The sequence below is a fragment of the Oncorhynchus kisutch genome, linkage group LG17 (genome assembly GCF_002021735.2).
Source record: "Oncorhynchus kisutch isolate 150728-3 linkage group LG17, Okis_V2, whole genome shotgun sequence".
In the NCBI taxonomy this organism is placed as follows: domain Eukaryota; kingdom Metazoa; phylum Chordata; class Actinopteri; order Salmoniformes; family Salmonidae; genus Oncorhynchus; species Oncorhynchus kisutch.
This window is the reverse complement of record NC_034190.2, coordinates 42900222-42913795: the sequence shown is the minus strand read 5'-3', so window position 1 is coordinate 42913795 and position 13574 is coordinate 42900222. Positions and strand designations below refer to the sequence as shown.

The window sequence follows — 13574 nt, the reverse complement described above, 5'->3', positions numbered from 1 at the left end:
ATTATTTATTTTAGGCAGGTCTAAAGAAACATGAGGAAAAAATGTTAAAATGTATTTCAGAAGAACCCAATATCAGTCATTTTACTGTATGTTATCAGACTATGTGCCATGCCATAGGCTGTAGGCTAGTTAAATTAGCAGACAAGATATGCTTAAGTCCTGTGGCATTATTTTATTGTAAGAATAATATAATTGAACGTAGCTGAATAAAATTATATTTTTCCCATTCCAGAGTGAGTGGCTATGTTGAGTGTAATGTATCATTTGAAACCGGTCCTATACACTAGATTTAGTTATTTGGCAAATGTAGTATACAATCCTTAGAATGTCTTAGAGATCAAAACAGATATGGGCTGCATGATGCGACTACAGGCTATTGACTATTTGAAAAGTCACAAAAGCTTGCACTCTGTTCCTTGCTGCAGGCTGCACACCCTGTTCTCTCAAATGATCATATTTTCACTAATCAGACTATTCTCAATTGAATCTTGTCTTTAACTAATATGAAAAATGTGTTTTGATTTAGAATGTCCCTTTATGAAATGGGTAAGAACAAGTGCAGGGGGAAAAATACATGTAATCTGTATGCACACGAATACCAAGTGGAGGCCACTCGGTTTTATAGCAGAGCAGCTGAGAAATAAGTATAATAGCAGCTTGGATCCTCCTCTTTTTAGTGGCAGCCATCAAAACTCTGCTTTCACACGGGATTGCATTGAGAAATGTCTGGCCTTATAAGAACACTTATTTCACTTTACGCATTAACCACTGTGCTTGAGGAGCACGCAGCCTTCCTTTGCGCAACAGGTGATATTCCGCCCAAACTGTATGCCACGGGCTTTCTAACCATGTTCTTGCAGCTATCCAATGCTTAATGGTGAAATCTGTTTGGGAACATCGATTGTGACATGTTTTCACAATGAAACATATTTCAACTGACAGCCTCTATCTCTGCGCGCTCGAGAAAGGAATGAAGGAGACGGAAACGTATGGTAGTGAGATATTCTGTAGCTAAAGGTATTGGGGTGGCAGCGTAGCCTAGTCGTTAGAGCGTTGGACTAGTAACCGAAAGGTTGCCAGATCAAATCCCCGAGCTGACAAGGTACAAATCTGTCGTTTTGCCCCTAAACAAGGCAGTTAGGAACCCACTGTTCCTAGGCCGTCATTGAAAATAATAATTTGTTCTTAACTGACTTACCTAGTTAAATAAAGGTAAAATAAAATTGTCAGGCTGATAGTTATGAAAATATAAAAGCCATATTATTCAAAATCAAATTCACTATAATTGTAAGCCGCCCTGCACAGCATTGCCATAGTTCCTATACGTTCTCTCTGACTCATGGACAGAAAGTTTGTAGCGTAGCATGAGGTAACCAGTCCATCCAGTATGCATAAATATTTGGCAGCGATTACAGCCTCAAGTCTTCTTGGTTATGACGCTACATGCTTGGCACACCTGTATTTGGGGAGTTTCTCCCATTTATTTTGTGCAGAACCGCTCAAGCTCTGTCAGGTTGGATGGAGAGCGTTGCTGCACAGCTATTCTCGCCATAGATGTTCGATAGGGTTGAAGTCCGGGCTCTGGCTGGGCCACTCAAGGACATTCAAGAGACTTGTCCTGAAGTCACTCCTTTGTCTGAGCTGTGTGCTTAGGGTCGTTGTCCTGTTGGAGGGTGAACGTTCGTCCCAGTCTGAGGTCCTGAGCGCTATGGGGCAGATTTTCATCAAGGATCATTCATTCATTTCTCTTTTCCGCTATCCTGACTAGTCTCCCTGTCCCGTCTCTGTAACACATACCCACCACCATGCGTCACAGTAGGGATGGTGCCTGGTTTCATCAAGAAACTTGGCATTCAGTCCAAATAGTTCAATCTTGGTTTCATCAGACCAGAGAATCTTGTTTCTCATGTTCTGAGAGTCCTTTAGGTGCCTTTTGGCAAACTCCAAGCGGGCTGTCATGTACCTTTTTACTGAGGAGTGGCTTCTGTCTGCCACGCTACCGTAACTGCCAGATTGGTGGTGTGCTGCAACGGTTGTCCTTCTGGAATGTTCTCCCATCTCCACAGATGAACTCTGGAGCTCTGTCACCTCACTGACCAAGGCCTTTCTCCACCGATTGCTCAATTTTACCGGGCGGCCAGCTCTAGGAAGAGTCTTGGTGGTTCCAAACTTCATCCATTTAAGAATAATGGAGGCCGCTGTGTTCTTGGGGACCTTCAATGCTGCAGACCTTTTTTGGTACCCTTCCCCAGATCTGTGCCTCGACACAATCCTGTCTCAGAGATCTACAGACAATTCCTTCAACCTCATGGCTTGGTTCTTGTTCTGACATGCACTGTCAACTGTGGGACCTTATATAGACAGGAGTGTGCCTTTCCAAATCTTGTCAATTGAATTTACCACAAGTGGACTCCAATCAAGTTGTAGAAAGATCAAGAATGATTAATGGAAACAGGAGCTCAATTTCGAGTCTCATAGCAAAGGGTCTGAATACTTGTGTAAATAAGGTACCTTTTAAAAAATGTGTAATACATTTGCAAAAATGTCAACTCGTTTTTGCATTGTCATTATGGGGTATAGTGTGTAGATTAAGGGGGGATAAGGCTGTAACGTAACAATGTGGAAAAAGGGAAGGGGTCTGATTTACTTTCCGAATGCACTGTATAAGCTCTAATATGGGTGTTCTACATGCAACGTCTTAAATGCTTTGAATTAATCATCACCTTAGAAAGCACTGTCCATTTCGTTGTTTGGCTCTGAAACAACACCCACAACCATGTTTTCCACTCAGTTTCAACCTGTTGTTGAGCTTCTTTCTTCAAATTGATCATGGTGAGGTAATGAATGAAATGTAGCCTAACAGTGAGTTTTAAAAGCATGATACTGTTTTGATGTGATTTTCATTTGCATTGATCTCAGTGGTTAGAGGAACAATCGAGCACTGAGTACCAGGCCATCAGCGGCCTGTTGGTAGTTAGTGAGTTGGGTACTACCAACTCATGTCCAGAGTGCATAAGAGGAGATTACCGTGACACGGAATTTGACTGCGGTCATGACTGCCAGTGTGGTGGTAATACGGTCACCGCAACAGCCCTAGTCCTGACTCCTTTATCCCATGTAGCTGCTACAGAGCTTTAAGATCATGGACTACAGCATGCTGGTGGGGATCCACAACCTGGAGCAGGCGGCCCGGGAGCGGGCTGGAGAGGAGGTGGCCGACCAGAGGCCCCCACCGTCTCAGGGCCAAAAGTCCCTCTACTGCACTGCCATAGAGGCCATCCAAGGAGAGGCGCACGGCAAGGGAGCAGTGGACACTGAGGACAAGTGAGTATTATGCATTCTCTTTTGTTTCAGGAGTGTAAACAAGGCCAGTGATTGGTTACCTTGTATGTCCGCTACAGATCTCAATTTGATCATTAGACAAATCTTCAAGTTTGGAGTGAGATCAACAACAATACTGATATATTACTCAATAATAGTCAATAGAATGATTTGAAATCAGTCATGATATACTGTATCTTATATATACTATGTACAGAAAATAAATAATATAGGGGTGGGGGGGGGGGATACATTTACACCTGAAACGACACTTCTCACAGACGTAACGTATCTGAAGTAATAGGATATGTATTTTAGGCTGATGATGATGATATGTTTGTTAGTTCATGTATTCTCTATGTCCTTGTAGCATGGGAGGTATTCCAGCACGCAATTCCAAGGGCAAGAGGATGCTGGTGTACATTGGTATAATCGACATTCTGCAGTCCTACAGGTAACGAACTACTGCTCTTATTGTACGTAGTGGTATATTAATAATTTTGTCTGCATTTGTGTCTGTCTGAAGTATGTGTGAGACTTTGAATACATTAGGCTGTCCCTCCAGGAATGTGCAATTCTGCAATCGCAAGAGTTTTTTCAAAATCCACAATTCTCTGCATTTTATGCGAGGACTTGCAATTTTGACCAATCACCGCACTATTACTGAATAAAACGGTCAACTTATATAACTGTCCGATCACCGCACCACAAAGAGGGCTCTCAGTTTTAACCAATAGCCACTCTTTTACATCATAAAATGGTTCAATCAAACAACACGTTAAATGTTTTCCCCCGTCAGCCCATTTGTGACAAATTGGACAAAATCATTGCAAATTGCCTAGCTGAATATCTGAATTGCCTCTGCAAAATGAATAATTTTGGCCCACAACTATCGCCAAAAAACGCTGCAGAGTCCTGGAGGAATTGATTAGGTTGATAGCACGGTTGGTCAATTCAATTTCAGTAAATTCAGCAAGTATACTGATTCCAGTTCTCTTCAATGTTTTTCAATTGGGAAGAATTGGAATTTGGTTTTACTTCCTGTATTGACTGGAATTAAATTGCAAGTGACTCCAACCCTGGTCTATAGTAAGCAACCCATGTCTTGTGTTTGGTCAGGTTTGTGAAGAAGATCGAGCACTCCTGGAAAGCTCTGGTCCATGATGGGGTAAGAGTTCAGACACACTATCCTCTGTGGTGACCTTTTTCATAAGCTATCTGGTATTTTAAAACCCTCTTTCTTCCAGGATACAGTGTCAGTGCACAGACCAGGTTTCTACGCTGACCGCTTTCAGAAATTCATGTGCAACACAGTCTTCAAGAAGATTCCATGTAAGCGCTTGAGTGTTACTCTACAAAACCTCTACACAATGGCTGCATCCTGATTCTCTACCCTTCTCTAGAAGTGTGCACTCCCCGTCATGTATTGATAAGGAATTAACTATTGTGTGGATTACGGTGGAAACTCCTTCCAGCCATGCTTGCACCAATACAATGCTTTTAAATGCGTAATGGGGCGTGAGCGAGTGCACACTTGTTGAGAAGGGTAGAGAATCGGAACTCAGCCAGAGTAGCAGTCCTCTCACCACTCCTTCCTCTCCATTTCCCCTCCAGTGAAGACATCCCCGTCAAAGAAGAACCGAGTGGGGACCCAGGGAGGCTTACGGAGGGCCAACACTGCAAGCTCCAGACCCTTTCCATTCCCCCAGCCCAGCAGTAGCAGCAGCCTAGGAGTCCCACACTCCCAAAGTACAGAGACTGAGGGAGTCAGCAGTGAGCAATGGGAGGAGGAAGGGAGGGAGGGTTTTGGAAGAACTTTAATGTGATTTTATAAATTTATTAAGGATATAGTTGTCATTGGAAGTTGCAGTTGAGAGCACGTATTAGTGGTTGACACCTTTTACAAAACAAATGATTAATGTGTTGTCCCTCCTCCCAGTGGTACAGTCAGGATGCCCTGACATACCACCAAATACCCCCACACATGATGTTGTCACCAGTAACTCTGTTGAAACAACCCTCTTCAATTCCTTGTTGGGAAGCTCGAAGCTCGCTACCACAGCTCTCTCCGTCAGGTTTGTTTGTGTCTTTCGCCAAGCTGTCTTGTTATACTGTTGTATTGAGTAATTTCCCATGGTCTCATCACTGCATCACATCTGTGTCATGTTTATATGGTTGAATCATGTGTTTATTAATCTGTCCTCTCACAGATCTGTGGGAGAGGAGGTCCATGAGGCAGCCAGTACAGAGGACACTAGCACCCCCAAAAGGTAAAGAAGGGAAATGCATTCCCAGACCTTTCCACTATAAGGTATATGCTCTACACACAAACAAATTATATCTCGTCCTCAGTTTTGAAGCAGTGACCTCAGTGTCGTCAGTTGATGAGTGCATCGGTGGATGTGACGTCATCTCACTCAGTGACATAGTTCCTCAGACAAGCAGCTGTTATGTAAGTATGCGATACGTTAACCTGTCAATACCTCAACCTATCAATGTCTAACAATGAAAATACTCAATACCTTAACCCTGGGGGGTCAAACTCATTCCATGGATGGCCTAGTGCAGTGGTCACCAACCTATTCTGAGACAAGATCACTTTCGCAGTCAAAAAGCAAGCTGAGATCTACTGCTTTTTTTTTACATTAACCTCACACAAACAGTTGATAAGAAAATAGATCAGTTGGTTTAGCACTTGTGAGGCACTGTGGAGCATGAATTGAAGTTAGCTTTTTTTTATTTTACTGGACTGATGGTACCTGCATCTGATGGTCAATGAGGTCAAATCACGACGTTTACTCTCACAATTCGTACCCTTTGACAGATTTGAACTTTAACACAATTTATTTGAATGTTATCAATCTCTATCAACTAATACTGAATGCATCTTTTTAACCTTAGATGTTTTAAGATCCTCACATACTATGAACTTACTAATACTTTTTAATGGATAACAGGCTATGAATATTTCCTTTAACCTGTCACACTTTCTCCACCATTCGAACAATCCTTCACTGCAGTCTTCCATCAAGTTCCCTTGCGGCCACATCCAGGGAGGTTTGCTACAGTGGCATGTGGCTTAAACTTCTTGATAACATTACTTACGGTGGAAACAGGAACATCAAGGTCACTATTCTGACCTCCTCAGATAATTATCTGGTTTCCTTTCTTTTGTCCATGCTCATTGTGGTCCACACAGTGACACAAAACAGAAGAATGAGTCCTTTTCTCTATTGGTTGAATATGTGATTTTTACTGCAGGCACCTTCAACTCACCATAGATTAGTTCAATTCCAAAGTAAATGAGAATCACCTGCTTGTAGAAGGTGCCAATAATATTGTTTGGGCCATTTTAGGATTTCTTTGTGGAATTGGCTAAGATTTAGTAAATTATTCAGATGTATTTATTTTTGTTCAACTACATACCAAAGACCTATGTGGATACCAAAATATGTTTTAATTTCAAAAGTTTTCTGGAAGAAATTGTGCATTATCTGAAAAAAGTGCAAAGGGTACCAATATTTTTGGCCACGACTGTGTATATCGTGGCCAAAAGTCTGCTGCCTCAGTTTGTATGATGGAAATTTGCATAGACTCCAGAATGTTATGAAGAGTGATCAGATGAATTGCAATTAATTTCAAAGTCCCTCTTTGCTATGCAAATGAACTGAATCCCAAAATAACATTTCCACTGCATTTCAGCCCTGCCACAAAAGGACCAGCTGACATGTCAGTGATTCTCTCGTTAACACAGGTGGAGATCACTCTGTCATGCTGATTGAGTTTGAATAACAGACTGGAAGCTTCAAAAGGAGGGTGGTGCTTGGAATCATTGTTCTTCCTCTGTCAGCCATGGTTACCTGCAAGGAGACATGTGCCGTCATCATTGCTTTGCACAAAAGGGCTTCACAGGCAAGGATATTGCTGCCAGTAAGATTGCACCTAAATCAACCATTTATCGGATCATCAAGCACTTCAAGGAGAGCGGTTCAATTGTTGTGAAGAAGGCTTCAGGGCCCCCAAGGAAGTCCAGCAAGCGCCAGGACCGTCCCTAAAGTTGATTCAGCTGCGGGATCGGGGCACCACTTGCTCAGGAATGGCAGCAGGCAGGTGTGAGTGCATCTGCACGCACAGTGAGGCGAAGACTTTGGAGGATGGCCTGGGGTCAAGAAGGGCAGCAAAGAAGCCACTTCTCTCCAGGAAAAACATCAGGGACAGACTGATATTCTGCAAAAGGTACAGGGATTAGAATGCTGAGGACTGGGGTAAAGTCATTTTCTCTGAATCCCCTTTCCGATTGTTTGGGGCATCCAGAAAAAAGCTTGTCCGGAGAAGACAAGGAGAGCGCTACCATCAGTCTTGTGTCATGCCAACAGTAAAGCATCCTGAGACCATTCATCCTGAGACGAGTTCATTAGAACGTGCGTTGAAGATGTCGTTCCCATAGCAACGATTAAAACATTCCCTAACCAGAAACCGTGGATTGATGGCAGCATTCGTGTGAAACTGAAAGCGCGAACCACTGCTTTTAATCAGGGCAAGGTGTCTGGTAACATGACCGAATACAAACAGTGCAGCTATTCCCTCCGCAAGGCTATCAAACAAGCTAAGCGCCAGTACAGAGACAAAGTAGAATCTCAATTCAACGGCTCAGACACAAGAGGCATGTGGCAGGGTCTACAGTCAATCACGGACTACAGGAAGAAATCCAGCCCAGTCACGGACCAGGATGTCTTGCTCCCAGGCAGACTAAATAACTTTTTTGCCCGCTTTGAGGACAATACAGTGCCACTGACACGGCCTGCAACGAAAACATGCGGTCTCTCCTTCACTGCAGCCGAGGTGAGTAAGACATTTAAACGTGTTAACCCTCGCAAGGCTGCAGGCCCAGACGGCATCCCCAGCCGCGCCCCCTCAGAGCATGCGCAGACCAGCTGGCCGGTGTGTTTACGGACATATTCAATCAATCCCTATACCAGTCTGCTGTTCCCACATGCTTCAAGAGGGCCACCATTGTTCCTGTTCCCAAGAAAGCTAAGGTAACTGAGCTAAACGACTACCGCCCCGTAGCACTCACTTCCGTCATCATGAAGTGCTTTGAGAGATTAGTCAAGGACCATATCACCTCCACCCTACCTGACACCCTAGACCCACTCCAATTTGCTTACCGCCCAAATAGGTCCACAGACGATGCAATCTCAACCACACTGCACACTGCCCTAACCCATCTGGACAAGAGGAATACCTATGTGAGAATGCTGTTCATCGACTACAGCTCGGCATTCAACACCATAGTACCCTCCATGCTCGTCATCAAGCTCGAGACCCTGGGTCTCGACCCCGCCCTGTGCAACTGGGTACTGGACTTCCTGACGGGCCGCCCCCAGGTGGTGAGGGTAGGCAACAACATCTCCTCCCCGCTGATCCTCAACACTGGGGCCCCACAAGGGTGCGTTCTGAGCCCTCTCCTGTACTCCCTGTTCACCCACTGCTGCGTGGCCACGCTCGCCTCCAACTCAATCAATAAGTTTGCGGATGACACAACAGTGGTAGGCTTGATTACCAACAATGACGAGACGGCCTACAGGGAGGAGGTGAGGGCCCTCGGAGTGTGGTGTCAGGAAAATAACCTCACACTCAACGTCAACAAAACTAAGGAGATGATTGTGGACTTCAGGAAACAGCAGAGGGAACACCCCCCTATCCACATCGATGGAACAGTAGTGGAGAGGGTAGCAAGTTTTAAGTTCCTCGGCATACACATCACAGACAAACTGAATTGGTCCACTCACACAGACAGCATCGTGAAGAAGGCGCATCAGCGCCTCTTCAACCTCAGAAGAAATTGCTTGTCACCAAAAGAACTCACAAACTTATACAGATGCACAATCGAGAGCATCCTGGCGGGCTGTATCACCGCCTGGTATGGCAACTGCACCGCCCTCAACTGTAAGGCTCTCCAGAGGGTAGTGAGGTCTGCACAATGCATCACCGGGGGCAAACTACCTGCCCTCCAGGACACCTACACCACCCGATGCTACAGGAAGGCCATAAAGATCATCAAGGACATCAACCACCTGAGCCACTGCCTGTTCACCCCGCTGTCATCCAGAAGGCGAGGTCAGTACAGGTGCATCAAAGCTGGGACCGAGAGACTGAAAAACAGCTTCTATCTCAAGGCCATCAGACTGTTAAACAGCCACCACTAACATTGAGTGGCTGCTGCCAACACACTGTCAATGACACTGACTCAACTCCAGCCACTTTAATAATGGGAATTGATGGGAAATGATGTAAATATATCACTAGCCACTTTAAACAATGCTACCTTATATAATGTTACTTACCCTACATTATTCATCTCATATGCATACGTATATACTGTACTCTATATCATCTACTGCATCCTTATGTAATACATGTATCACTAGCCACTTTAACTATGCCACTTTGTTTACATACTCATCTCATATGTTATACTGTACTCGATATCATCTACTGTATCTTGCCTATGCTGCTCTGTACCATCACTCATTCATATATCCTTATGTACATATTCTTTATCCCCTTACACTGTGTATAAGACAGTAGTTTTTTGGAATTGTTAGTTAGATTACTTGTTCGTTATTACTGCATTGTCGGAACTAGAAGCACAAGCATTTCGCTACACTCACATTAACATCTGCTAACCATGTGTATGTGACAAATAAAATTTGATTTGTGTGAGGTTGCTTCTCAGCCAAGGCTCACTCACAATTTTGCCTAAGAACACAGCCATGAATAAGGAATGTTACCAACACATCCTCTGAGAGCATACATCCATAATAATAATAATAATACATCCACCTGACAGGGGTACAAAAACGGATGTAAACCGCATGATCATTAAACAGGTGCACCTTGCGCTGGGGACAATAAAAGGGCACTAAAATGTGCAGTTTAGTCACACAACAGTGCCACAAATGTCGCAAGTTTTGAGGGAGTGTGCAATCCAGGCTGTATCACATCCCGCCATGATTGGGAGTCCCATAGGGTGGAGCACAATTGGCCCAGAATCGTCCGGGTTTGGCCGGAGTAGGCCGTCATTGTAAATAATAATTTGTTCTTAACGGACTTGCCTAGTTAAATAAAGGTTAAATAAAAAAATAAAAAATCTAACTGATTGGGCTGCAGACCCTGTGGCAGAACCAGACTCCCAGTGAGTTCAGTGGTTCCTCATGGCAGGCTAGAGCTAGCTATGGTTAAGTGGAGCAGGCATGGTGCTCTTGCAATGTACGGGGACATTGGCTGCGCTGATGGACTTTTTCCTCAATCGGTAGACGACGTGAGACAGAAAGTAACATTCTAGTACGGAACAGTTTTTCATATTCTAGTGTCGAAAAAGTACATACGTTTCGGTATACCTTGCAACACTAATGTACATGTGCTCAGGAGACAGCAAACTTACCTGGATCCAGGGCCAGCTCCACAGTTTGTTGTTCAAAAGGGCGACCAAAATGCATATTTACAAAACTAACTAAAACAAAACACTGTCAAGCCGAGAGGTGCTCGCTCTCAAGTTGGGATCCACATGATTTTGGCTGCTTTATCAAGGCTTGACAGTTCAAATTGAACCCAGTTGCTGTTGCCCCCCTGGGAATGAAGTGTGGTAGTGTATAATCATGCTCCTAAGACCTATCCTAATATTCCGTAACGCTCTCAATACCTCATAGGGCTGGACGATATATCAGATTAATTTAAATGTATGTTTTTGCGTAATAATCCAAATGCCTGTATTTTAGTTTTATGGGCGTTTATGTCCGCTTGTTCTCATGTCTGTCTTGTCATTCGCTCCTAATGATGAGATGCTCATGTCTCTGCCCTAACAATGGGAGTTGTTGTCCCAAAGGCGGGAAGGCAGGTGACAAGCTTAGGTCCAAAATAAGCCCATAAAAATGCATGGTGCTAATTTTGGACAGGTTTTGGTGAGTGAAACCGCTTGCTTTGCCTCTTCCACTGTTTACACTCAGACACCAAATTTGGAACAAAAATTGTGTTTTCATAGACTTGAAAGCCAGATGGGTGATTTTATTGCAAAAAAGCAGGTTAAACTAGTTTGATCAAATTATTAGTGGGGCTTATATGTAGCCTAATTTCACGCACCCTGAAGTCATTACATTATTGCTGACTGTTTGAAATTCAGTGAATTTTAACTTTTAATTGTACAACAAAGCTAAATTTAGAGAGAAAATTTAAAGATCCTAATAAGTTTGAAAAATTATGTTTAGGCCATATCGCCCACTCCTAGCCTCAACCTCTGAAATAACTCAACCTCTCAGTACCAAACAATGAAAATACTAATCATAGATGGCACACAGGTGTTGTCTTCTGAAGGTAAGTTCCATGATTGACTGGGAAAAGGCCAAACTGGAGTTCTTTTTTTGTTGTGGTTTGAAATTTATCTAATCAACCTCTTTCTTTCTTTTTTTGCAGTGAACAATTTACTGTGAAAGACTGAAATGGACTGTAATGTGAGGACAATTAGGTCAAAGCAAGTCAATGGATGGGATGAGTGTAAGATTAAAAACTTTTTGAAGGCCTTATGAAAGAGAAACAATGGAAGGATAATGCGACAGAGGTAAAGGAGGGAAACAGAGAAAAGAAAGACTAAGAGGACTACATTTGGAATGCTACACACTCCAGATGCTATTATGGGGACCATACATCCAAATTCCATTGATGGGATCCTTCTTGTTTGAACTTTCCAAACCCTGCACGGGATTAGGTAGTACTGTGTCACAGTGCATGGGTGCCTTTTCTATTAGACCACAGTTGGTGGTGTATTAGACCAGTACATCTAAGTTGTAGTTGTTGTGCATTGCATCTCCGAACGGGTGCCTCTGTCAGGACCTGCACATCTCTGAAACTAAGACTCCTAGTATTGTTATAGTCGAGGCAATGGTAGACATGCTACATTTAATAAGTTGCCTTATGTGAGAAGAGAAGAGGCTAAACAAGCCTTCACAACAGTGACCAAATGGCGTCAAGACTGTTTCTCCCTTTTGTGATTCATTCATCCTGCCTGTGAATTGGATTGCTGGAGATCTTCCATATTGAGCTTTCCCGTACTATACTATCATTACGTTATATTGGTATATATTATTTTATTCCAAACTGTGGCACTATGACAGAATGCCACTATTGGTGTTCAGAAGTACTGTTATAAAGATTTTTTAATTTAAAAAAAAAATCCCTGTGACATATTTAGATGTTTGGCCTTGCTCCACAAGCTCACTGTGTATGCTGGAATGGCTAGAATGTACAGTGTTTGTTAAACCCATTAAGAAAGTATTAAGAAAGTATTAAGAAAGTATTTTAGGGCATGAAGCCAGCAGGGCCTATAGTTTCTGGTGTGTAAAGATGGGTCTTAGCTAGCGCTTCGTGGCATGAGACAGTTGGGCCAGAGGGACTCAGTCTGGAAACAGTGTCCCCTTTTATAGAACATGAATTTACTATGGAAAAGCACATAATACAAGGATCAACAAATAGTTTCTCAACAGAATAATTTTTAGGGTATGAAAGAATACTTCTAATGATCCCCTATACATTTTTATAACTCATTCCACAACCAAAATCAATATAGAAGGATTTTACACCGTTATAATTCCTATGTATAATCCCTACCTTTTTCTATAACAGGAAGCAGCCACAGCACTTCTGTAGGTGATACTTGAGGGTTCAGGTGTGGAATGTTGTCCCCTTTTTATTTTTCCATTGATCCCCCAATGACGAAGGTGTTATTTTAAACAATATGACAGGTTCGGCCATAGAGGAACACTGAACACTAATATAAATGCGACATGCAAAGTGTTGGTCCCATGTTTCATGAGCTGAAATAAAAGATCCCTGAAATGTTCCATATGCACAAACCCTATTAGTCAGCATTTGTCCTTTGCCAAGATAATCCATCCACCTGACAGGTGTTGCATATCAACAAGATGATTAAACAGCATGATCATTACACAGGTGCACCTTGTGTTGGGGACAAAATACCACTCTAAAATGTGAAGTTTTGTCACAACACAATACCACAGATGTCTCAAGTTTTGAGGGAGCTTGCAATTGGCATGCTGAATGCAGGAATGTCCACCAGTGCTGTTGCCAGAGAATTGAATGTTAATTTCTCTACCATAAGCAGCCTTCATCGTTTTTGAGAATTTAGCAGTACATCCAACCGTCCTCACAACCACAGACCACGTGTATGGCGGGTGCCG

General features: G+C 43.1%; 1 protein-coding gene across 7 annotated transcripts in view; it reads left to right on the top strand.

Annotated features, from left to right (window-relative positions):
• The window catches only part of LOC109907711 (phosphatidylinositol 4-phosphate 5-kinase type-1 alpha), a 30036-nt gene extending 16807 nt beyond the window's left edge, over nucleotides 1-13229 (top strand). For 5 of the 7 annotated variants that reach the window (XM_031793859.1, XM_031793861.1, XM_031793860.1 and 2 more), the window contains 9 exons: nucleotides 3122-3324; nucleotides 3692-3775; nucleotides 4441-4489; nucleotides 4569-4653; nucleotides 4936-5094; nucleotides 5261-5396; nucleotides 5532-5591; nucleotides 5674-5773; nucleotides 7076-7123. In XM_031793859.1, coding sequence (XP_031649719.1) covers nucleotides 3122-3324; nucleotides 3692-3775; nucleotides 4441-4489; nucleotides 4569-4653; nucleotides 4936-5094; nucleotides 5261-5396; nucleotides 5532-5591; nucleotides 5674-5773; nucleotides 7076-7099 — 900 coding nt within the window. In that variant the 3' untranslated portion in view covers nucleotides 7100-7123. Of the gene's footprint in view, nucleotides 1-3121; nucleotides 3325-3691; nucleotides 3776-4440; nucleotides 4490-4568; nucleotides 4654-4935; nucleotides 5095-5260; nucleotides 5397-5531; nucleotides 5592-5673; nucleotides 5774-7075; nucleotides 7124-11793 lie in introns of those variants that run through there. The other 2 variants (XM_031793862.1, XM_020505850.2) reach the window with 1 other exon arrangement.
• The last annotated feature ends 345 nt before the right edge of the window (nucleotides 13230-13574 follow it).